We start from the raw sequence: 27115 nt of genomic DNA, 5'->3' as shown, positions 1-27115 counted from the left end.
GGTTTCTGTTACATTAAGCTATAAAATGGCACATTTATTGCCATTAATTTAAGAAGATCTTAAACAAACAGCCTGTTATTTAAAAAGCATATGCATTGACATTTTAAATGACTTTCTGGTAATTTAAATTTCTATCATTTTTGCATTAATTACCAAATAATTATTTTAGTACTTTTCATATTAGTCATTATATAAAGTTACAAGTTAATCATTTAATTCTCTCTGTAACTAGTTACTCATTACAGTATGAAATATCATTAATGTTTCTGAATCTTTTTAAGAGGAAATGCTTCAAGAATGTTTTCATCTATTAAAAGCAGGCATGAGAAGTGATAGGACCACTTGCTTTAAGTGTGTGAATTTTAACACATTCCACAGCTTCTGATGAATGTTTTGTGTAGTAAGTAACAAAATGCTAAAATACGATTAGGGGTGCATGCGGGATTAGGGGAAAGGTAGAATAGCGGTTATACATTAGAAACTATTAAATGTAAGATGAAAAAACAACCAACATGCTCTGCCGTCCTGTCACAAGAGAGAACTTACTGAAACAATGGCCATAAAGTAGTTCATGATGAAACATTCACCAAATACAAATGTGAAATAGAGGAAATGTTTTGAATTTTTCATGAACCTAAATGTATTAAAGGGAAATTATTGTTCTTTAATCTGAGTTTACATGCATTTTTAAGCATCAAATTTATGGTGAGAGAAAATGTTGATTGTTGTGATGTCATAAAACAAAGTAGCTACATAGCAAAATTAATATATTTCAATACTTTATTGGCTACTCCTCAAATTTTAACTTTTATAAAAAATAATATCTGAAGGACATTAACATTGCATCATCTAGGACTTTCCCCTGACATTTCTGTTTGCTAATCTTATTTAGTTTTCCTAGTCAGGAAATATCTTTGCTAACCACTGGTAACCTTTGCCATAAAGGTATCAACATGTACAGGCAGTGGTTCCCCATTAATTTCCAGGCCTTTAATTCAATGACTTCATAATTATGACACAGTTTTTTACCAGCCTCAACTACTTAAAGCTATCATGTGATCATGTTTTTATCTATTTCACATATTTGTTAAGAAATTTATATGGGCATTGTGGAGAAAAAAGGATGAATTAAATATGCATTTTTGCCCTCATGGAAAAATAATTTCCCCTATGGGAAAATCATAAGGAGAGAGATAGACTGGAGTTGGAAGTTATGGGTTTATATCTTTGCTCCACTGCCTACCAGCTGTATGGATTTAAACAATTTACTAATCAATTCTGAGCTGTGATTTCTTCAATTGTAATTCAGTGAAAATAAAATTACACTCTGGTATTCTTTAAAAGGAACATAAAATGTCATTCACTATGCAAATTTATCATATGTCAATAAGAAGGGAATATAATTGATAAGGTATAAAACAATATATAAAAAACTAAATTTCACAAATATCTGAATTCCATGAAAAATATTATGCTTATCCATAAAATATTATGCTTTTACAGTACATAGAAAATGTGTTAAATTCAGGTAAAATACATGTATATTTAACTACTGTAATTTAACTCACATTGAAGATAAAATTCATATTAGTTTTACCTGGAAAATAAATGTTTAAATTATATAGTTATATCCTAAAAGATATTTCAAATAGGTATACATAAAATATATGGTCTCCCTTTAACTCTTGAGATTAATAACATGGTAAAAAGTAACTCTGAACAAGAGTCTCTAAATAGACTATTTGGATTTTCTTAACAATTGGCATTTCTTTACATTCTCATGATTCTTGAAAACACTGTTCTAAGAACAAATTTTTCGTTTGAAAAAGAAAGCATTATGATGGCTTTCACATTTTTCTGTCATTCCAGTTCATTAATTTAACCATGTTAAGAGAGCCTCTTACATGGAATGCATTGCATGAAGAACTGGTGAAAAACTATTGAGTTCCAAGCATTGACTTCAGGGAGTTTAGTGCCCAAAGGAGAAAGAGAGAAGCTTAATAAATAATCACACATAAATATTAAATTATAAAATGAAGTCTTGTAAAGAAAAGTAACTAATGGGATTCATAACTTCAAGTTTATTTTCAAATCAATCAAGTAATGTATCACGGGAGGGAGTAAAACAAGTTACTGTAAATCCTCATAATGGTACAACTATCATGAAAATAAGTTTAAAAACATACATCTTCCATCATTTACTGAAGTGAAAAAGAAAACTAAATCTTCCATTATACAACATGCCACTACATACTGAGTATTTAAGGATAACTGGAAAAAAACTTGCTTTTGATAAGTGGGAAAAATTCTTCACATTGTCCTCTATCATTTTGGAAAATTTAATGGTAAAAGGTTCTAAGTATTGCCTAAAAATATTGGATTATTTAATGTATCTGAACAAGTATAAAAATCTGAGATTGCATGTAAAATAATTTATATGTACATTAGTAGTTCAAATATTTAATATTTTGATTTAATAAATGTGCCAAAGACAATGAGAGGATAAACAGGGTGTTCACTAGAAAATGGGACAAAACAGTATGTTGTAGTCTTAGACCTGGCCCTATTTTGAACTTGATCCAGTTGTTTAATATCTCCCAGTCTCTTATGCCTTCTAATCTGAGGGTGAAATTGCATGTTTTACCTATATAGAAAGGTTTTCAAAACATTATTTTCAAATAAATGTTGCACTGATAAGCTCAGTGCCACAGTGAGTCTCAGTGAATTACAGTGGTCACTAGGTTCCATGGGACCTCTATTTTCATTTGTAGAATAAATTAATATTTTAGACACTTTTTAAAAATGTATATTTCAAAGCCCAACAGAGAGCTATGCATTGGTTTCCTACTGTTGATGCAACAAATTACTGCAAACTTAGTGGTTTGAACAACATAAATTTATTATCTTGCAGTCTGGAGAACTGAAGTCCAAAATGTATTTAAGTGGGCTGAACTCAAGGTGTCAGCAGGACTGCATCTCTTACGGAGGGTCTAGGAGAAAATCTGTTCCTTGACTTCTCCAGCTTATAGAGGCTGCTTGCCCTTCTTTGGCTTGTGTCCCTCTTCTAGCTTCATAGCCAGAAACTGCATCACTCAAACCTCTGCTTTCATTGTCACATCTCCTACTCTCTCTCTGATCCTCCTACCTTCCTTTGATAAGGACCCTTGTGAATACTCTGATCCATCCAGATAATCTAGAGTAATTTACTATTCTTAAGATTTTAACTTAATCACATCTGTAAAGTTCCTTTTGTCATACAAGGTGACATATTTAAATATTCCAGGGATTAGAGCCCAGGCAATTTTGGAAGGCCACTTTTCATAGTATAATATCATATATAACATCGTAACAGTCTGGTTATAAGGTAAATAGGTTCTCAGACTTTCTTTTGTTGCAAAATCATTTGTCCTTTTTTTTCCCTGACAATGTTTCTTATTTTTCTGAAAAAATACTCTGAGCATTTAAAGTGGGGAATACTTTATTTTTACATCTTTATATCACGAAATAATGTTGAAAAGATCTAGAAAATTATTTAACAACCAATTAGTTCCCCAATTACCCAGAAATTCTAGTACTAGGTATATTCTCAAGAGAAATATGTATAAATGCTTACAAAACATGTAACACATATTCGTAGCAGTATTATTTATAAAAGAGCCAACTGGAAAAAAAAGTCCACCAACAATAGAATGGATAAATAAATTGAAGTATATTCATAAAATGGAATCCTATAGAGCAATGAAAATTAAGTTCCATACTACTGCTATAATAATACAAAGGTAATGTTGAATCAAAGAAGCCAGAGGTAGAATAATTTTATTATATGATTTTATTTATATAAAGTTTTAAGACATGGAAAACTAATTTGTTTCATTAGGAGTTCGGGACTGCACCTAGCCTCTGATATATACCCATTATGGTAGGCAGAATAATGATTCCAGAATAATGGTTCCCTCAGAACCTGCGAATATGTTCTATCACATGGCAAAAGGAATTTTACAAATGGAATTAAGATTACAGATGTTATAATAGGAAGATATTTGAATTATCCATTCGGGCACAATCTAATTACATGAGCATTTAAAAGCAGAGGCAGAAGAGGCAGAGAACTTCTTCCAGCCTGAGCAGCAGAGGGATGAGATAGAAGGGGAAACCACAGATATCTGAAGAATGAGAAGAACTTGGGCTGCCATTGCTGACTCTGGAGATGGAGGATGGGGGCCACAAACCAAGGAATGCCTTCAATTTCTAAAAGCTGAGAATAACCCCAAGCTAACAGCCAGCAAGAAAGGAGGACCTTAATCTTACAATTTCATGAAACTGAATTCTGGCAATAGCCTGCTGAATTTGGAAGTGAAGCAGATGTAACTGCAGAGTTTCCAGAAAGCAATGCAGCCAAGCTGACACCATGATTCCATTCTTGCGAGACTCTAAGCAGAGAATCAGTTGAGTTATGCTCTGCCTAGATCCACGTAACTGTGAGATAATAATGGGTGTTGTTTAAGTTTGTGATAACTTGGATTAAGTATAGGAAAATAATATGCTTGTTCTTTATAAGAAAACTAGGCACATAATAAAAATTTACAATATCTGACCATGAAGCAAATTTGAATGAATTTCAAAGGATTAAATTCATAGAGAAAATGTTATCTGACTATAATGTAAATGAGATACACATTGGTAACAAAATATAACTAAAGTAACCCATATGTTTATAATTTAAGTGATGTATTTCTAACCATGGAACAAAGAGGAAATCACAAAGGAATATAGAAAAAAGTTTGACTAGGTCCCTTGCAGGGTATAGCTTATGCAGCAAAAAGAGGAAAATTTAAAGCTGTAAATGCTTATATACTCTAGAGAAAATTGCTATGAAAGTGTTTAAGAATGGACTTTTCTGTATTTTCTGTATGTATATATATATATATATATATTTTTTTTTTGCCTCACCGTGCGGTATGTGGGAATCTTAGTTCCTGACCAGGGATCGAACCCGCGCCCCTTGAAGTGGAAGCGTGGAGTCTTAACCAATGGACTTCCAGGGAAGTCCCAAGAGTGGACTTTGATAAGGATGTTGATGAAAACATACTGAACAAAGTATATATAACCCAAATGTTCATCAACAGTGAGTGAATAAATGAATTGTGGTATATTTATTGCAGTAGATTCCTATACAACAGTGGTTCTCAAAATGTGAACCATGTATCCTTGAAAGTTCTGAGACATTTTCAGGGGGTCCATGAAATCAAAATTATTTCCATAATACTATTGAGGCATTATTCACCTTTTTCTCTGTATTGGCATTTGCCCTCATGCACAAAAGTAATGCTGGGTATAAAACTGCTGGTGCATTAACACAAGTCAGTGACTTCAAACTGTACTAGTAATCATTAGTTATTGTATTCTTTACTGCCACACACTTGCAGTGCCAAAAAAAAAAAAATCCAATTGTACTTAAGAATGTTCCTGCTAAAGCTATAATTAATTATGTCATTAAATGTCCACCCTGTAATACTCCTCTTTTTAATGACCTGTGCAAAAATGGAAAAAAATGAAAAAACAACAAACAAAAACCTTTCTATGCCTACTAAAATATGATGGTTGTCTGAAGGAAAAATAGCTTGAGTTATCAGCTGAACTAGCCACGTTTTTCATGGAACAAACTTTTTATTTGAAAGAATGATTAACAGATAAACTATGGTTAGTCACACTTAGCCATTTGGTATCTATTTCCCCCCTGCCCCTCTGAAAAATATGAACCTGACTTGTTACTTCAAGGAAAACAACTGACAGGATTTGCTGTCAGTGATGAAGTCTGAGTTTTCAAGTAAAAAATTAGAATTTTGGAAAACTTCAATCCACCACTGTAAGCTTTAGAGCTTCCCCAAGTTTAAAGATTTTTCTGGTGCGATCAATAGAAATAAAAATGTGAGTTTTAAATATTTTATAATGAAGTGTATTAATATTTGGAAGATCTCTCTAACTCAGTGAACCAATGTATTTCAAATGACCAATGCATGCATAATGTTGAAAAATGCATGAGTAAATACAATCTATTGCAAGGACAAGGTGAACCAAAGGATTTTAATGTTACAGAGTGCAAAAAAATTAGCTGATATGGTTTGAATTCAACATTGTAACTAGTCAAGTTTTTATGTAGTATCAAAGAAGAATAACCACTTTTACAAGCAAAAGCTATTAGAATACTCTTCCCTTTTACAACTAAATGTCTAAGTGAGATCAGGGTTCTTCACACCCATCAAACAAAATAACATATTGCAATATATTCAATAAAGAAGCAGATATGATAATCTAGCTACTTTCTACTAATGGGACAGGCATTAAAGAGATTTGCAAAAATAAAGCACAGTGTATTCTTGTCGTTTTTTGTTTTGGAAAAGATAGTTATTTAATACTAAAATATTATTTATGTCAACACATAATGGATTTAATCTAGATATTTTAAAATGATATTACTAATGCACATTTTAAAATGTTTCTCAGTTTAAACTTAAATAGCGTAAGTATTGATAGATCTAGCCCGCAATATCTTTTTGGGGTTCTTAATACATTTTTAGAGTAAGTAGGCCTGAGACAAACGAGAACTACTGCTATTCAGAAATAAAAATATTTGATAATTTCAGTACAGACTAATTCTACCTATGTAATGCTGGGCAAAAATAGCAAGTATATTAAAAAATAATATAATTCCATTGCATAAAATTCTCAATCCTTACTCTCATATTAAGAATAAAAAAATGAGAACGTTACATAAAGGCAATTCATAGAAAATTTTTAAAGTTATTCATCTTCATTAGTTTTATAAAAATTATATCCAATGAATGTGCTTTTTCTTATTTTTAATTTTTCTTTTCTGCTTTATTAAGTGTCAATTGTAAATTATATTTTATATAATCGAGCTTATTATATGCAATAATTTATTAGAAAAATAAGTAGTAAATTATGGGCAAAAATATCAGAGAAATATTTGTTATGTAAACTTATGCATTATTAACCTAAAATAATTTGCAACTATTAATTTTAATAGAACTTCCTGGAATCTGATAAAACAAAATCACTTCTCACATGTAGACATTTTACTTTCAAGATTTCATATTTAGATCACATCTCTTCCTTTAATATTAAATTTCATGAAATATTTCCCACTCATATATATTTTAAACTGTCAGGAAAATTCAACAAAAATGTCTTCTAAGTGTTATTAAAATCAACAGCTAAAATATGCACAGACCCATAATCTCATAACTTACCTCCCAAAGTTTGAATTGATCAATATTTTCATATAGATGATATATGGGATAGACATGATAAACAGTAATAGCACACACACATAAACATATTTATATATACTTATAGCAATTGCTTCCAATGAGTGACATGTTCTAATCAACATGTCATAAGTTAATTCACACCACACATACTCACAAAGCTTAGGGATTTCATAAAATGACTTCTAATACTCTTTAACTCTATTAGGAAAAATGTCTATAGCTAATAATTAATTCTGTTTATGTTTCAGGTTAACAGGATTCCATCTGCCACCACCAGTGACAAGTACCAAATCTGTGTTCTCACTACGTTTGACCAGTGATTTTGCAGTTAGTGCTCATGGATTTAAAGTATACTATGAAGGTAAGTGATGGTAATATAAAAGGACCACTGCCCAGTTCAATGTAGTAAAACCAAAATTCTCCAGGGTAAAAACAGAAGAAAAATCACCAGGACAGAAGTTATAGTTCATCCTGCTACATCAAATCTTATACCAAGATTCACTTTCTCAATAATCATCAATATATAATAAAAAGCTAGAATTAGTAGGCTTTAATGTTTCATTGCAGTGTGCCTAGACAGAGGAAAATCTTGCCCTTAAATCTTCTTAGGAGATGAGACCATGGCATCTCTATAGGTTTAAACCTTAATAAAAGGGAACAGAATCTGAGAGTAAAAGGAAACTAGGCCTGATTTGAGATTCAGGCATCACAGACTCCACCCTATTCTCCTCTGTTCTTTGCCTCTCTGCCATAAAATAAACTGGTCATTTGTGTTCTCTGCAAGTTAGAATAAAGGGTAAATTCTATTAAGAGACAAGAGTTGACATTTTTCATTTTAAACCAGTATTTCCAGTCCCACAGATCCATAATCCCTTAACCACAAAGAGGAAAATAAAGAAGCACTTGAAACTGATGTTTTTTATCTGGAAGTTTGCTACAAGCTCACTTAGTATCAAAACCTGAACTTACTGGACGTCATTTATAATCTTTATTTATCCCACATAGTGTGGGTACTCATGTTTCACTATACAATTATTGTTTCATAATTGGGTGACACCACAGGCTCTGCTGATGGTCTTAAAAATGTACAGAATCTGTATTGTTTTCCCTTTTTAAGGTGTAAAAAAATCTGAAGGTAAAAATAACCTGTTCTCAAGTGCTTCATATTGAGGTCATGTAGTTGTAATTTCTTCTCTATGTGACTTGACAATAAAATCTCACCTAGTTTAGGGAAGGGTCCCTTCCTTACCCATAGGAATAGCATAAGAGAATTAAACTCGCCTCCCCAGGTCCATATTACCGAAATGCACCACACCAGATGTAACATCATGATAAGAGATATACAAATACAGTAGCAGGGGTGGTTACTTTCTAAAGCACATAATAATTCAAAATATAATATGTTTAAAGAGCACACTAGAAAACAATCATATATAAAATAGAATTGCTTTAGTATACAGGTTAACAGTTTGCATGTGGGGAAAGTTTTAAACTGAAAGTTTCATCTAGTGCTTTCTCCCTAGGAAGAAAATACCTGCTAGCAAACTGTTGAGTAAAAATATTTTCTCTTTTATAATATTCTTAATAATGCCATATCACAGCAGTTTTGAACACTATTTTCTACCTAATACATTTCTGAACTGTCTTTCTCTTAGCAGGGGAGGATGCATTCCAAGACTTATTTTCCTCCATTGTGATAGTAATAATCATTATTTTTAAGGTACTTTCACAATAGTTGAATATTTTTATCTTGGCAACTTAATTCATAGTTTAAAACACTACAAACACAAAGGTTTAATTTTAAGTGTAATTTTGGCAATATTGAAGGAGTTAGTAACACAAGTTTTCTCTTAAAGGCTCCATAATAGAAAACTTGCACTCCGTTCATCAAAGTATAAAGATATTTTAGGTTAGTTTATTCTTTCAGTGAATAGTAAGTATACTGAAATTGTAGGAACTTGGAAGATGTATTATAATATTGCCATACTTTCTGGTTTGACTGTCAAGTTTCATGAAATACTGTCAAAAATATTTTCATAGCTCTCCATTGTTTCTACATATACAACATTAAATTTCTGTCTTTTCTGCTTCAGTGAAAATGGATTCATATATCTTCATGACATTTCACTGTATGTTTGGGAGATCCTGACTTAAAATATAAGGTACTAGGCAGCTGGGTAGTACTGAGGGATTGGTCATCATCCTGCAGAACATCTTCAGGTATTGATTTGTGATGGGTATCTTCTACCATGTATATTAGTTTTCTATGGCTACCATAGCAAACAACCAGAAATTTAGCAGCAAAACAACAAAAATATATTATCTCACAGTTCTGTAGCTGAAAAGTCCTGGTCGTCTCTGCTAGTCCTCTGCTCAGAATTTCATAAGGCTGAAATAAAAATGTCAGCTGGTTAGGCTTTTGTCAGAAGGCTCTGGAAAAGATCTATTGCCCACCATTTCTAGAGGCCTCTCTCTTCCTTGCATGTAAGACCTACATTTGTGAGCTAGCTACTGGTGAAATGAATCCTTCTCATACTTGAAATCTCTCTGATGTTCCCTTCTTAGTGCATCTCTCTACTACCTTCTTTTCCCACACATCTCTGACTTCAGCTGGAGAAATTTCTTAGCTTCTAAGGGCCTATGTCATTAGATTAGCCTTGATTATCCATGTAGACCCAATCTCCCCAAGTTAAAGTCCTTAAGCATAATTACATGTGCAAAGTCCTTTTTGCAAGGTAATATGATATACTCACAGGTTCCAGGGACTCTGGGGTGTGTGTGTGGGCATGTGGGTTAGGCTTCATTAGTCCTACCACACCATGTGCAACACTTTGTAATATTTTACAGAGGGAGTAGCTACAAGCATTTATTTATTTAACCATAGCCAATGACACTGTCAAGGCCAACTGGTAAGTATTGTGAAGTTCAGAAAACTTAGTTTGAAATTTCAAAGCCTGTCCTCTAAATTTACACCTGTGTTTTTGTTTTGTTTTGTTTTGTTTGCAGGATGAACCTAATGTCTGAATCTCATTTATTTTCATTTCATCTCCCTCCATATAATCACTTACTAATAATTATTTTCTTTATTTTTTAAAGTTTCCTGAGACTTTGTCCTTGTATACTAGAATTTATGAGATCTCTATTTATTAGTGATATTTGTGCATTTTTCTGTGCTTCTCAAATTGCCAATAGTGGACCACATGTATCAGAATCATCTGGAGAATCTGCTAAAATGTAGAATTCTTGGCCCCAACTACAATCCTGAATCAGACTGTGGGGTGAAGCCGTAGAATATGCATTGCAATTCCAATTGCAAATCCAATGTAGAATAATTGATAAATGTACATCATCTGTGATCTTCACAGACCTTCTCTGTTGTTACAAACTTCTGCTGTCTTACTTCAGCCCATATACTTTAAAACTGTGGAGGGTGATGTCCCCGTTTCACAAATTTTGATCGAGTTTCAGAGCTCTTAACCATTTATCAGAAATGCTTTTAAACTTCTTGAAGCTGAAGCTGCGAGGTGTTAAATTTCTGTGGAAAATTTTCCCCATTAATATCTAGCTGAATATATTTTTATTTTTCCTCATTATTGTCTATCATACACTTGGATTTCTTGTCAGTATTTCTCAAAATTTGTCTCATAGAACTTTGTTTTCATGTTTCTTAACATTTATAAAAACAAATGAGTAGAATAGTGTTCTGTGAAACAAGCTGGAAAAACACTAGTGTATACTAAGTTGAATAGTCATATAACCATCTTTCAAAATTTGATCAGGATAAAACTGGTACCATCTGTATTCTGTGGAGCACACAATGGAAATTCTCTTTTGTCTTTCCAGATCTGCCAAACAGAATTCAAAATATATTCTAGTTTCTGCTACAAGTTATTTTGTACAATGGACTCCTTTCACATTTTACTTTCAAGGCTACATAATCATTCTTTATAGGTGCAAGATCATAAAGATATACCATGGACTATCTTATCACTTTAGAATTGTTTATTGTAGGAAGTAATATAATGCAAGCATATAGTGGATTATATACATATTACATGTAATCATTAAATATTATTATATATTATATGAATTGGTTAGTTTAATGTCTAGGAGAATCTCAATGACTAATTTCAGTATGTATCAGTGAACCTTCAATGATCAGAAACAGACATAAAAATAAAGTCTTGAAAATCACTTCAAACTCAAGGTAGCTATTATGCCCTATTGATGTGTATGACTAAGTAATTAAGATATTACAGGGATAACAATATCAGTTTTAGCAAATTTGCTGTTCAATCATTTTCACATATTAATTAAGAAACATAAAAATTTGTTTAATAACAGTATTACTACTAGGTAACATTTATTGAGTTATTTCCTTGTGTCAATCACAGAGCTAAACATTTTACATGGATTTTTCTCACCCTAGAAAATTATATGAAAAATTGTAATGAGCAAGAATTCAATAAAGCGCTAACCTTAATGTAAAAATAGGTTTAAGTACCCTAGAGATATAAACTGTATATATTTTGGAGACTTATTCTATACCTAACTACAAACTAATTCCATTATAAATATATATGACCACATAAAATTTAGTGCAAAAGAACATTACAAAAGAATTACTGATAATGCTATGTATAAAACAATATGAAATATAAAAGCTGAAATATATTTTTGTGTATATTACATGTGACATATATTCTGTGCCCTTTTTAAACACTTGATGTACAGAAGAATGTTTATACTATTTATTATTCTATTTTAGCTATCCATCACACATGTTTATCAAAAGTTTTCACTTGAAAATGTCAAATGACTTTAGTGATTTTTAATTTTAGGTGTTATTTTTTATTCCTAAGCTTTATAAATTTAAACTGCAGTACCATGAACTTTAATGGAGAGATTACAACTTAGAATGAAGTCAGTTATGCTTCTAGCAAGACAGCTGAATTGTAGCAAGAGAAATTTATGTATCAAAATTACATATATTAGTTTTCTAACAATGAAGGTAGGTTAGGTTCATAAAAGAAGTTAATGGATCTTTACCTTACTTTTAAGAATGAGAGATATCATATTTTTAAAACATAATGCAAGGAAATGTAATACGTGCAGAGACTTTTTTCGTCTCTCGATCAAATTCAAATATTTTGCCCTTAGGGTTCCATAGAGTCTGGCTAACTTAGGTATAGAAACATCTTAATCCATGGCATGCCCCGACACCCCCCCCCCCAACTTTACTTACTTTGGGTAACTTCCTGCCCTGAAATTCGGACTGAGCCACAGGCAGAGGATGAGATTATCCTCCTACCTCCACTCCCACTACTGGTGCCATCCCTGTGCTCCAGCTTTTCTTGGCTTCATTAGCCACCAATGGCCAGGGGCAGAAGCAGGAGGTAGAGCTGGTACCAGGGAACTAGGATGAGATGCTGTCTCTGTCATTGCCCCTTTGTAGCATTCCCCTTTGGAATCTGGTCCTCCCTTGTTCCCCAGGGTCTAGCCTGGTGGTCTTGTTTTCCATGGCCTGCTCCTCCAGCGGTCCTTGCCCGCTTGGTCTGACACTATGGAAGACAATTTCTCAGGTGGCCTTGATCTCCATGGCACAGTCCTCTGGGTGTTCCATCCTTCATGGCTAGGTTTATTGGAGGTTCTAGCTCTGGAATTTTTATCACTGGGAATCTGGCCCTTGGATGGTTTAGTCTTCCAGAGATCTAGGCCACCATACTCTTCCCAAGTCCCATCACAGATGACATGGTCCTCTGAGATGTCCCATTCTTGTGAACTAACTCTTTGGTGATCAGGCTCTGTTTGGTCTGGCCCTCTGGGAGACTTGTCTTCAATGTGTAGGTCCTCACGGAGTGTGGGTAGCTGTGTCCTGGTCTTTCTGGAACATTAGCCCTAGGTTTGAGGACTTTGGGGGTCTGGCCCTCCAGAAGTTTTGTCAGCTGCAGGCAGGTCCCTCCAAAGGTCTGTTCACCACAGTCTGGCTCTTTGGTGCACCTCTTTCCTATGGTCTATTTATCTGATGGTGTGGGCAGCTGTTCGTGGGACCCTGTACTTGGTCCCAGCAGTGGTTTTGTCTGTAGTGGCCAGTGACCATCTATCTAAGTCGTGAGTGCCTTCTCTCTCTTGTATTTATTTATTTAATTGAAGTATAGTTGATTTACAATATTATATTAGTTTCAGGTATATGACATAGTGATTCAATATTTTTATAGAATATATTCCACTGAAAGTTACACTGGCTATATTCTCTCCCTTTTAAATTGTTCAAAATCCCAATCTAGAGAATTACAAAAATGAGACTATTCCTTAAATATCATCTACAGCATGGAGTTAAAAGTCACAGTGTTATAATGAATATGTGGATTTGGTTGGGTATATGCAAAAATTTATTAATTCTCAAGTTTACATCTATTATCCAGGAAGATATACACTTTCATTGTACTCACAACAAAACTTGAATAGTATTCTCAATACTATGAATGCTCTTCGACATTAAGCAATAATTTTTTTTTAAAAAAAGCAACATTTTAAACATTTCCCATTTCTGCACAGTGTGGCACATACAACCTGTACAACAACAGATCTCCAGCCTTATTTATCATCATTTGCCTCAATTCATGAAATGGTCACATGAACATATATTAAATTTCTACATATACTATGGTATTTAAATTGTTCTACCTTAAATCTCCAGTTCTCCTGCTGAGTACACCTGTACAATGTATTTATATTTTTTGCTCATGCTAGGCTCTGAGAAGCTTGAGGGTATAGAAGCTGTTTTACTTGTTTTGTAAATTACGCCCTATTTTAGTACATTCCTGGTACATTGCAAGCACTTAATAGATGCTTGTTACATTCAAGTAATAAATAGGAATATCTAATACTTTGATCAGGAATGAGGAAAGATTTAATACATCTCCCACTTACAAAGATTTAAAACTCCAGTGAATAATGTTAAAAGGCAGTAACCACAGATATTTACATTAAATGAACAAGGTTTAGGAAAAATTTTGGTCTTTTATTTGAGAAAAGCCATAAATGATACTTAAAATTATTTTTACTTTTTATAGATATTTTCTTTACTTTAAAATCTTTAGTTTCCTGAAGTAAATAGTTTCTTTATGAAGCACTTTAAAAATACAAAATTGCCCATATGGCACACAGAGAAAAATAAGATGAATATAAAAAAATGTTAAAGCCAGTGACATATGACCTACTTAATCTTTGTGCTTCATATGGAGAAGATGGGATGGAATTCAAGATTGTATTTTATTCTCCAGAAGTAGGATGATTAAACACAGTATGTAATCTCATTTCACATGAAATTTCCTTCTTTTATATATGTTGCTAAATGTGTCATATCTGTCAACTGCTATAATTTATCATTTTTATAGGAGTGCTAGAATGAAGTTTAATTGAGACAGTGATTAATATAAGGTTCTAATTATATGTCAAAGATTTTTTTGTGTTTCGTACACTCAGAGACTATACATTGTGATAAATTGTTATAATTGATAACATACAACTTGTGGTTTAAAAGAGAACTATACTATGAGTTTGGTTAAGGAATGAATTTGTGGATTTATCTTGATTCCTTCTTAACAAAATGTAGTAAATTAGCAAAATATAAATTTATGTTTATTATTTGACTATAAGTATGATGGCATATCACAGAAAATTAAATTTGAAATGGTTTCTTCCTTATAAAAATAATTATGCTCTTTAACAGAGCACCATTTAAAATGATTAAGAAATAAACATAGGTAAAATAAAATGTGCAAATCAAATATTTCAATGGGAATAATAAACAGCATCAATCATTTTCATTCAATGGGTATATGTACTGTATTAGATAAAATTATTTTTCTGCATGGAGAAATAATTATGTCATCAAATCCCATTTTCACTACTTGTTACACAAGTCTCAGCTTTAAGATGGATTTTTAACAATTTTCCCCATACCACATAAGACAACATAGTTTATCCCAATAAAAATTATACTTTTCCTATATAGTATGATATATTGTCTAGAATATTCTTTAGGTTTTGTATACTCTTTAATATAAATTGACCTCAAGGCACTGGTTGTTGGACTCAGTATTATTCAGAGGACTAAATGTTCCTTTGTTATTACTCCTATCTAATTATTAAATCAATGATATTTCCAATTATGTAGTTAAAATTATTGAATATTTATAAATAATTTTCTTCATATTCATTTACAATAATTATTCTGGTTATCTGCCATCTTTGAAGGCACTTATCGATACTTTTCGTCCTTACACCATGCTTCCAACTGAAGATTTTATTTCTCATTTTACAGCATGCTCTTTTGGTCATAACTCTCAAACACTAGCCATCACTTGCTATGTTTTGTACAATATTTCATTGTGCTTTTCTGTGTAGATATAGCATAGCATTTACTTCTCATAATGATATTTAAAGGAATTTTTCCACAAAAGGATCCTTCCCATCTGTATCGGTTTTGTATTGCTGTATAACAAAATTACCACCATTTCGTGGACTAACACAACACAAATTATAATCTCATAGTGCTATAGATTAAAAGTTTGGCAGGGGTCAGCTGGGTTCTTAGCTCAGATCTCACAAGTCTGCTGTCAGGGTGTTGGCTAGCACTGTGACTAAGGCCAGGGTCCTATTCCAAGCTTACTGGTTGCTGGTAGAATTTATTTCCTTACCAGTGGTATGATTGAGGTCCCTATTTTCTTGCCAGTGATTGATCAGGGATTTTTCATAGTTTTTATAGGCTGCTTGTGGTTCCTTACCATTCTCCTCACCCAAAGGCAGTTCAAAACCTTTCAGCTTAGCTACAGCACTTCTCTCAGACTTTCTCTCTACTTGGCTTACAAGGAGGGCTATGTAGTATAACATACTCACAGGACCGACTGTCCCATCACCACTGCCATATAGTGTAACCTAATGAAGGAGGCAACTATTCCATCATATCCATAGGTCCCACCTGTACTCATGGGAAGGGGGTGGAAATCTTGGAGCCCATCTTAGAATTCTGCCTAGCATATCTTGTTGAGTGACTCATTTAGGTGATAGTTCAAAACAGGATAGAAAATACAGGAAGAGAAAGAACAGAAGGTTAGAAGATGTGTTTTATTATTTATCACCCTAAGTAGAACTATCTTTACCTGAAAAGAGATATAGTTAATATATTCTTCATATTTTTTTCTCCTTAATTTGGTAAATTGATTTCTTTTAGGTTAGTAAGTAGGACATTTTTATATTCTATTGTATAAGTTCAATTCAATTATAATCAGTGTGCTTCAGATGCTTATTTTTTAAGATGATCACAATTTAATATGAATTTATTTTTAATATAGCATATTTTTTTTCTTAGTAAGAAATATAGGGTAATGGAAAAAAAATTTTACAAGACCTAATATTTAAGGCTGACTATCACTCAGATGCTCTGAGGCTCAGTTCTTCATTATACAAGGAATACGATACTGATTCTACAAGGTTGTTTTGAAGATCAAGGAAGTTAATGATGCAACATTCAAAGTGCAGCACCTTATATATAAGCAACATTCAATAAATGTTAGCTAGTATCTTTGCTATTCTACCATATATATTCAATATTGGTAATATTGATATATATTCATATATATATTATAATGTTTCGTCATGTCATATAAACTCTGAATTTCCATTTTCTCAAAAGAAACAATATATCTAGCTATTTATTTTGTCTTTCTTAGAGTGTTGTTCAAAAAAGAAGATGGATGTGACAATTTACCCATATGTTATTTCATCCAGATGAGTTAGGGAGTAGCAAGCACCCTTAGATAGGGTTTCCCAGGAATCACAGTGCTGCCAATGGGGTGATCCATTTTCAGCTTGAAACAAGGGAAGAAATGACAGTTTTCACATATGCACAGACATGTGCAATGCTCTTCCAGGGACAAAGCTCAAAACCCTGACAGAGTCTAAGAGAAGTAATCCACTCAAGAGTTGAAGCTCTGAGCTAACACGTCAGTGCTAGAGACAGAACTGGAGCATGATGAGGCAGTCATTGCAATCGACTTGGAAAGAGGGTGAAATGGAAGAATGCCAAGTTTAGTATAGAAATTAATTGAATAAAGCTTGTTACCTAAATATAGTTCTTTAAGCAAGTGCATAAACAAAAACTCATAAAAAACTTATGGATAATTATAAGGGCTCTGAAGCAAAGAACAAACATCTTCTGAAAGACATTGTGGCTAGAAGAGATAATACACAGAACTGAAAGTAACAATATGTTCAAACTGCAAACTTCTGGTCATTTTGATTAAGTATAATTATTTTTTCCTAGTGACAAAGAAATTAACAGAAACTACTGATCCATCTTTAAAAAAATCTTATAGTTCTACGTATCTACATATTGTTAAGAACAGTGATGATTCTGACATTTTACCTTATTCGAAAGTTAACGAGTTAGCCTGCCACAGTTTCAGGAATGCTGGCAGAAGACAGAAAACTACTGAGTCAGGGACAAAGGGCTATATTACATACAGCAATAGAAATAGAGTATCAGCAATTATTCAGGTGCCCAGAGCCTCAGTTCTCAACAGGGCAATGAGAAGAGGGCCAGGTGATGCCCACATATACAGGAGAGGAACTCTTAACTTAGGGAAACAGGATCTTTTATAATAGATAGTAAGTAAACAGGCCCTTTGCTCTGGAGGGAGATAGTATTTCCATATTGCTGCTGAACAAAGAGAGTCACTACCTCTCCTTATAAGATGTGGAAAACATGAGAGGCATCTGGAGAATTGTTTCCCAACACATGCGTAGAGTGTTCTACCACCACAGCATCTGGATTCAATAAATGTTAGACAATTTTCAATCACTTTTAAAAATTCCAAATGAAAGATGCCTTTAAGAATTATTATATGAAGATCCTCATATGGGTAGATGGTAATCTAAAATTTTCAACATTTTTATTGGCTACATATAGTATTATTTTAAAAAGCATTTAATAAGCTACAGCATTCTATATATACTTTTGGATAATTTTGTAAATATTATCTGAAAATAATGAGTCCTCTTTCTTTTCTTCCTTCTTTTCCATCCTGTAAGGGGTGTTTGTTGAGATCTCTTTCAGTGGTGTGGGATATATCTCATCCATCGTGATTTCAAAAGGATTTATCCAACTACATTTATTTGTACAATCAGTCTCCCATTTTTGTCTTTTTGTACTATTTTTTGTTTGTTTTATACTAGGGTAATACTTGTTCATATTATGCACTGAGTACATTTTCCTAATAGAGTTATCACAACATAAATCCCAGATGAATATACATAATTAAATTTTGAAATGAAAATGTATAGTCCATGAAGAAATATAGCAGAATATTATCAGCTCATGGGAGAGGAGAGCTTTCAAACTGCAAAGGCCAAAAGGAAAATATGGCACTAAGGAAAAGATTGATTGATAGACTGGACTAAATAAAATGTGAAAGCTGCTGTATAATAATAAAATAAAAAGCCACTTTTATATTAAAAGGCAAAAGAAAATATGGATTTAAAATCTGAAATCCAAATTATCCAAAAGTATATATAGAATGCTGTAGCTTATTAAATGCTTTTTAAAATAATACTATATTTATATAATATAAATAAGTATACTTATATTTATATTATATATATATAAATACTATTGTCTCTGATAGAAAAATTGTCAAAGATATTAACTGAAAATTTACTAAAAAATTAAAAATACCCGAGTATGTGAATAAATTTTACATAAATTTAACATAAATTTATCATTAATACTAATCTTATGCTTTGAAATATTTTTGGCTTGTGGATAGGGGAAAATGACAAAAGGATTTTCTTGAACTTAGTAGCCATGAAAAAGAAATATGAGATGAGACCAAAGTAATTTAAAAAGTATATGTGTTCAGATTAGAGATTTATCAAATGAAATCTTTCAGACATGAGTTGATGTATGAAAAGAGAATTTATCTGTATGAACTTCTGTTTATAAATTGGGGAAAGATACAAGTTATGGAAGCAACTGATTTATACGGGATACTACAGAAACTTATAATGTTCAAAGGTTCCACGTTATTAACTTAAGGAATTAGTCTGTTAGATTACATTCCAATTTTGTAAATGTGAAAATTATGGCCATATATTATTTCATTTTGCTCTCGAGTCAAGCTAATATAATTTCATTTATAGTGGAAAATAAGTAACACAATATCAGTAACACAAACTTTATATATTTCTAATAAACCATGTATGTCATTTTATCAGCAGTTGTTTACGAAGACACAAATACATTTAGCACATGAACTAAATTTTGTGAGGGAGGTTTACTTCAAATTTGTATTATTTCTGCTTGTTTGATAATAACATTATCATTTTAGATACCCAATCTGCATCTGAAATTGATAAATAAAATTCACCATAGTAAGTGACCAGGTCCTCCTGCTTTTAACTTCCAGATACTGATGTGTCACAGGACTCAGTCTTTGGCCCTCATCTCTACACTCATGCTCTGTGTGGGCTAATCTGCTCCAGTGTCTGAAAGAAACATGGATACACTGAACATATCTATCATTTAGCTATTGCTATAGAACAATCACAAAACCTCAGGGGGATGCAAAATTAATATTTATTGTTCAAGCTTATGAGGGGGTTGGCTCTGTCACACTTGTAACCTTGGATGGACTCACTCATGTTTCTGCTTAGTGGCTAATCTGGCTGACCTCATCTGGGACATCTTGAGGCGATTTGGCAATACTCAAGTGTCTCATCCACTAACAGGATATTTTAGGTATGTTCTTGTGCCCATACCCAAGATGCAAACATGAGAAAAATGGAAATGCAAAAGCACTTTTAAAATCTCTGCTTGATTTGGTCTGCTAACTTCCCATTGGCTAAAGGAAATCACATAAACAAGCCTAGGTTCAGACAACAGGACCATGACAACATATGGCAGAGGGCATGCGTAAAAGGGAGATGGGATAAAGAAACGGTGGCATTTTGCAATTATTTTACTATAATTTCCCATCATATTTTCCAACCTGATATCGTCGCTAAATTCCAAATTATCTCATCCCCATGTCTTTCTCAACAAAATGGCAATGCAATTCATTCAACTGCTCAGGTCCAAAAACTTTGGGGTCATGCTCTATTCCTTTCTTGTTCTAGCAACTTACATCTAATTCAAAGGCAAAAATTGAATCAAAATATGTCTTGAATCTTACCATTTCTCACCATCTTTACTACTACTACCCTAGAGTCCTAACAACTATCATCTCTCCCTGGATTTAACTAGACTACTACAGTAGACTCCTGTCTGCTTTCCTAGCTTTCTCTCTTGCCTTCCCAACACCTGTGTATTCTTCAGTAATAGTCCTTAATACTTCCTTGCACAAAACCTTTTTATGACACTTCTGTTTATATCCAATTGTCAGATTATAGTCACATGAAACTTGGCTGCACTGGGGGCTGGGAAATGCAGTCTTTTATTCAAGATGTTAATATGTCCAGCTAAAAATTGTATTGCTATGAATGAAAGGGATAGAAGCTAATAAGGAACAATTAGAAGTTTCTGCCACAGTGTCAGAATAAGAAACAGTACATATTCTTTTTTCCCCATAGATGGACTATGCATAGTTTTTTTTTTTTGACTACGCATAGTTTAATTCAACATATCACACAGGTGTTTTGTCTATTCTAGTTTTTTTTCCTACTAGTATTTTTGTTCTTCCAGTTTTATTGAGATATAACTGACATGCAGTACTGCATAGGTTTAAGCATAATGATTTGACTTAATACATCATGAAATGATTACCACAAGTTTAGTGAACTCATATAGATATAAAATTTCAAAAATAGAAAAAAGTAATTTTTCCTTTTCATGAGAACTCCTAGGGTTTACTCTTTTAACAACTTTCATATATAACATACAGCTGTGTTAATTCTAACAATCATGTTGTACAGTACATCCTTAGTGCTTATTTATCTTATACTGGAAGTCTGTACTTTTTATTCATCCAATTCCTCCTCCCCACACCTCCTGCCTCTAGTGACCACAAGTCTGAACTCTCTGTAAGTTTGTTGAAACAGCACATATTCTTGTTTAATATCCGTTTATAAAGATAAAAATATTGTGGTTCTACCAATAAAAAAGGCATGGGGCACAGTCTTATCTATTTACTAATGCCTTCCAAAACACATCTTATAAGCACCTATCATGTTCTAGACATTATATTAGGTGTTAGAAAACCTTTAATATGGCTCTCAGGATGCTTATGATTTGGTGGAGAAAAAGAAATAAAAGCAACTAATATCCTAACAATTTACAAAAGTATTTAAATCCTCTTATATTGACACAAACTAATTGGGTCAGATAAATATTATCATTCTTATCTACAGATAAAGGAAAAGAACATGATTGACTTACAGATAGCAATATGCTGGAGCCCGCTCAGAGGGCATCAGGAGAGCAAATTGTGCAATGTGAATTCTCTTCCCAACTCAGCATCTGGTGACTTCATGTTGATACCTTGAAAATGGCTATGTTTGGAGTACTTACACAATGGAAATCAGCAAATTTTTAAAAGCAGGCTTTTTTCTTTTCCAGAACACTAGTTGTTTAACATTTACCAGCTCAAGGCAGTAATTGGTGCAGACTACTGGAACTAAGGCCTCATTCTTTACATGGCTTTTATGTTGTTGAAAGCACGGCTTTCCAGGCTTTATAAGAATCACCTGGAGATCTTGTTAAGCAGCTGATTCTTACTTCAAACGTTTGGTGGGGCTCAGGATCCCACATTTCTAACAGAATCTTGTTGATACCAATCCTGTTAGCCCGCAAAATACAAATTACATGATGCAACATTTTTCTTACTTTTCAAAAAAATTTTCAATGTCAGTTTGGTCATCATATTATTTCAAAATATCATTATTTAGCCATACTTTGGTGGTTTCAATAGGAGGTGAAATTTGTTGCAGTTAAACTATCCTACTTTTCCTCCTGTAATATGGTCGAAATTGATGTCAATCACTTTTCATTGTTAGAAATAAAAATCAGGTGAAGAGGGCGTTTCTGCACTCTACCTTGTTAGTCTTACATTTTGTTATTAGGAAGCAGTCTTATTCTACAGATTACAAAGTTCCATATTTCCAGTTGTCAACTTCTGAAAGCAATGAGTTATAAAGTTTTCTAGTGAGCAGATTGTAAGATGAATGAACCTATTATGCCAGCTTCAATTATAACGATGCCATTTGTCATTAGCTCTACATCTGGGGAAATAGTGAATAACGTTGATGCTGAGCATGAAATTCTTTATATCTAAGTTATTACAAATCCAAATCTTGTTACAAGAACTTTTAGGACACATCTTAAGTGTCATATTCTTTAAGAAAACAAACAACTTGGATTTGCATTATATTCTCTACTAACTTCTTCATGGGCAAGAATGTATTTTACAAATACAGTATTTAGCAACAAACCCATAATAAAAGTATTTAATACTTTCATAATCTAAAGTTCAAGTTTTTACTTCTGCGTCCAGTTTCTTTCTTCAGTTGCTTCTCCTGAAACCTTCTTGTCCCTGGATTCACTAGCAGCATGTAGGACACTCATGTGGCACATTTCTCCTCATCTGGATAATTGTATCTTTTGATATATTTATTTACTATAGTAAATATTCATTTTAGACAAAGAATCAGAGGTCTAATGACAGTCTCTGCATAAATTAATTATTTTGTTTTCTCCTTTAATTTATTATTAGCACACTATAAAACAAATGGTAAACATATATAATTAAGACATTTAAAGTGAAACACTTAATTTATAAGTTATAAGGTTTGACATAAACCTTTCTTTATAATGATAAAATCTTTGTATTTTCAGTTTTAAGAACCCCATAGTTTCAAGTAGTTTTTACGGCATATATTCTGATTTTGATTTTATGGTCTCCCCTCATTAGTGGGTCTAAACATGGTAATTTTATAATTTTTCATTTCCACAAAGTAATAATTTCAAAGGCAATATACAATGGGGAGAATTGTTCCAATTGGTAATCAGAGAGAACAACTCTTAGAACTGCAATATTTAAAGCTCAATGTAAACCAAACAAACTCAAATATAAAACAGAAAAGAGTGTTGTTTCATCACTGTTTTTCTACAAAATCTTAACGTTTATACCTCTTCATGGTTGTTTAGGTGTGTTCATAAAAATATCATCACATATATATGCTCCTCTTAATTTCCAGTATAGTAAACATTCTCCATTTTTTAACTTTAAGACAAATAAAAAACAAAGAATCAGGTAATGAGGGAAGCTTCTATTGTACATAATCAGAGTTGGAATCTAAAATGTAGGCTCAATCTCTAGTTCCATTCTCTTTCCCATATGTCATGAAGGACTTAAAATATCCACATTTTACATTTACATATTCTAAGGTAATACTGCTGCTCAGCATTATTACAGAAAAAGAGTGTCTTTTATATAATAAAGCTTCCTGGGATTTATTGAAGTCCCAGGAATTGGCCATACATGAATCGAGAAATCAAAAGTTCGAGCCCTTTCTTACATTTTCATCTTCATTTCCTAGTCTTCCACTTGCATTCTAGAATCCAGCCTTCTTGAACTACTCATACTTTTCCAAATGTGTAATGCCTTCACTCAACTGGCATTTAAAATCTTATCATTGAATGAATACTTGGCTAGGTGAATAAATGAGTGCCAGCTGTGATCTATGACGACTTTAATATTGTGTGTTGCTAGAAAATAAATATGATCTGAATTGTTGGATCTAAAAGGATGCCTAAAAGTTTCAGGTAAACTAGAATTCTCAGGATTTCCTCTCTATTTGCATTTTTACCTCTTTTATTTTTTTAAAAAAATAGGAAGTTGTCTCCATTTTTGACATATAAAACTTCAATTATGCCTCTCCATCTTTGACCAGATGCTGAGTACTAGTATTTAATGTTGTAAGGGTAAATCTAAATCCAAACTTAAAACTCTTGTAATATAATAGCCTTTCCCATAGCCAAATTCATTTTTATGTTAATGGGGTATTTTGTTGAAACTAATGGATCATTAGTCTCCTGTGAACAGAAGGTTCTAGTAGCAGTCTTCACAAATGATTTGAATTTAGGTGTGATGTTTGAATATTATAAGCTGTATTTATGGTAGCTTTATAAAATTTGGAGTGAATTATGGACTGCTGGGACTAGCTGTACTCTGGGAACATTTTCAGTGAATGTATATCTAGAGTTTTTACAATTTTGCTTAATCTTTTGAGTTCAGGTTTCATTCTTTTTCCTTAAAGGACTAAAATTTTAAAAGATTCTGAAATATTTTCTATATTTTAACTAATTCTCCAGTTGTGCACAAAGAGCATTCAGAAAGTTCAAGAAGGATGAAATTATTAGAGTTAGCTTTTAGTTATTTTATTTTCACATTAGATGAAAATAGGAACACAGGCTAGAGTTAGTAGGGCTCCTTGGTTTTCTAGTTAAAAATTAAGAAAACAATATTTAATTTATTAATAATTATGATTCAATTTATTTTAGCACTTAAGCAGTGAGATCAAGGAGAAAGCTCACTGAAATTCCATAGACATTTGAAAAGTTCACTGGACAAATAGTCAATGGTATGTGTATACTTTTGTCAGAAATTTTTAAAAAAAATTTGACAGTCAGACTGGATAGCAGAGGCCCTGCTCCACCAAGTTTCACGATCCTCAAAAAGTTAAATGTTTCTCACCTTCAGATGTAAAAAGAAGAGACCTAACTAACTAGTTTCAAAAATATCCTCCAGATATTTATTCCTATGAACTTTAATAGTAAGGGGAAGAAAGGCAGATTGTTTTTCCAGCTTTACTGAGGTCTGATTGACAAAAAAAATTATATATATTTAAGGTGTATAATCGGATATTTAGATATTTGTATACATTGTGAAATGATTACCACATTCAAGCTAATTAACATATCCATCATGGAAAGGTAAATTATTGTATGTGCCAAACTTTTTGTAAAAGATGGGAGAAAAGCATTTAAGTGTCATGGGATCGAGGAGATTGTTCATTTTAAGAGGAATAACGGACAATTTCAAGAAATTATAAGTGCTTAATCATGGTGGGTAGTAGCAGGATAAGGAGGAGAGGGCCCCAAAGCAAGAATCAAGTTATCACTGAGCAAAGAGGTTGGAAAATGTACACATGAAGTCAACCAGGCCGTGGACAACTGTGTCATATTCAGGATATTAAAAAGGATTTTGTTTTCTGAATAGCTGTGTCAGTAGGGCGTCTGCAGGTCAAAAGTGGGTCAAGTTTATGGAAAGTTATGATATCTAACTGTAGAGGAACAGGTCACATCAGGCATAAGGAAAGAATTGAAGGTTTGTTTTTTTTTTTTAATTTCAGCTTTATTGAGGTATAATTGACAAATAAAATTGTAAGAATTATATCTAGAAGAAAAATCATGTAACTAGATCCTAGGATCAGAGACAGGGGTGGCACATAAACTGGCAAAGCAAGGACACATAAATTTCAGTCCACACACAGGAGCTAAATGCACTTCCTAGCTTTCTTTGTATATGGGGATAAGTTTTGGAAGGCCTGGTTTGCTTCAGTTGAAAAATAATGTTTTCAGAACATGATGCAAGGATCATAACCCGTGAAAATCCCTCATAGAAAGGAAGAGATGAGGTAGAGAGAAAAGAAAGAGTTGAATAAAGATGAGCAAATGGACCATTTAGAGTAGGAGAAAAATACAGAATAGTAGATGATTAAATATTCTCAAGAGAAATTGTTTTAAAGTTAGAAAGTGAGGTAGGGAAAAAATAGAGAATTACACAGTAGTGAAGCACAAAAGAAAAAATAACCTTAAAATTGATTTTAAGGCAGAAAAATATGAAAAGAATATCAATTGTCCTTGGCTAATGAGAAAATCACAGTCCTATCTATACAAGTGGAGGGATGATAGAGCAGAAAGAAAAGCTTGACATAGAATTGATAAGAAAAAAATCAATTGATTTTGTCAACTAATCTGTTCTAATGTCCCCAGCAATCCATACTGAGAGGGCCACTGAACTATCAGGTGTATCACCCTAGGAGCAATGTAAGTCCTGGTTTGGGAAATGTTACATGATAGTTCTGGCCTATGCATTGGTTTAGTTCATATCTGGACTTACACTCTGTGCTTTACTTTTAGTTTAACATCCATATTATTGATCTGTGTTCTTGTTATGAGAACTAAGTTCCTATTCTATTGGGAGTCAAGCAGTACACTTGTTTCTTATGCCTCTCGTTAAATGGAATGCCTTTTCAATTCTCTGTTTACCAGTCTGCTTGAATTTTTACTACTGGGGCTTCCAGAATCTTTTGATACAGTATAGGGAGCTAGTGTCAAATTCAGATATTGGCCTTTTTTAGTTTGGTCTGCCCACCACGCTCGGAATTCTTAATCTGCAATATATCTCTATGTGATGTTTATGGTTTTGAGGAACAGAACCTAACATTTTAGTAAAAGATATACTTGGAAATGTAATAATTTTCTCTTAGAGGCTTTCCCCAAATCTATGAGTTTGATATAAAAATGAAATCTTGCTAGTCATAGGAGAGAATGTCATGGAGAGTAGACAAAATTTGGAGAGATGGAAATGGTGTTTTTTTTTTTCTTTGCTCTGTTGAGTTTGAGTTTGTGGTAGAACATCCCATCTGTATAAGAAATAGAGATATTTGCAAATTTTCTGAATGTGAAATATTGAAGAAAAGGAAAAGAAGGTGAAAAATAAAGATTTTCATAAAATTATAAAAAATTAAAGAGGTCTAAA

The 27115-nt window shown here is 32.7% G+C and overlaps 1 protein-coding gene across 4 annotated transcripts in view; it reads left to right on the top strand.

The window, feature by feature from the left end:
* The window catches only part of CSMD3 (CUB and Sushi multiple domains 3), a 1073652-nt gene that overhangs the window by 131645 nt on the left and 914892 nt on the right, over positions 1-27115 (top strand). For all 4 annotated transcript variants that reach the window (XM_065895021.1, XM_065895023.1, XM_065895022.1 and 1 more), the window contains exon 3: positions 7541-7653. In XM_065895021.1, coding sequence (XP_065751093.1) covers positions 7541-7653 — 113 coding nt within the window. The remainder of the gene's footprint in view (positions 1-7540; positions 7654-27115) is intronic.

Source organism: Phocoena phocoena, chromosome 17 (assembly GCF_963924675.1).
Source record: "Phocoena phocoena chromosome 17, mPhoPho1.1, whole genome shotgun sequence".
Lineage (NCBI taxonomy): Eukaryota > Metazoa > Chordata > Mammalia > Artiodactyla > Phocoenidae > Phocoena > Phocoena phocoena.
This window is presented reverse-complemented; position numbering and strand designations above follow the sequence as displayed.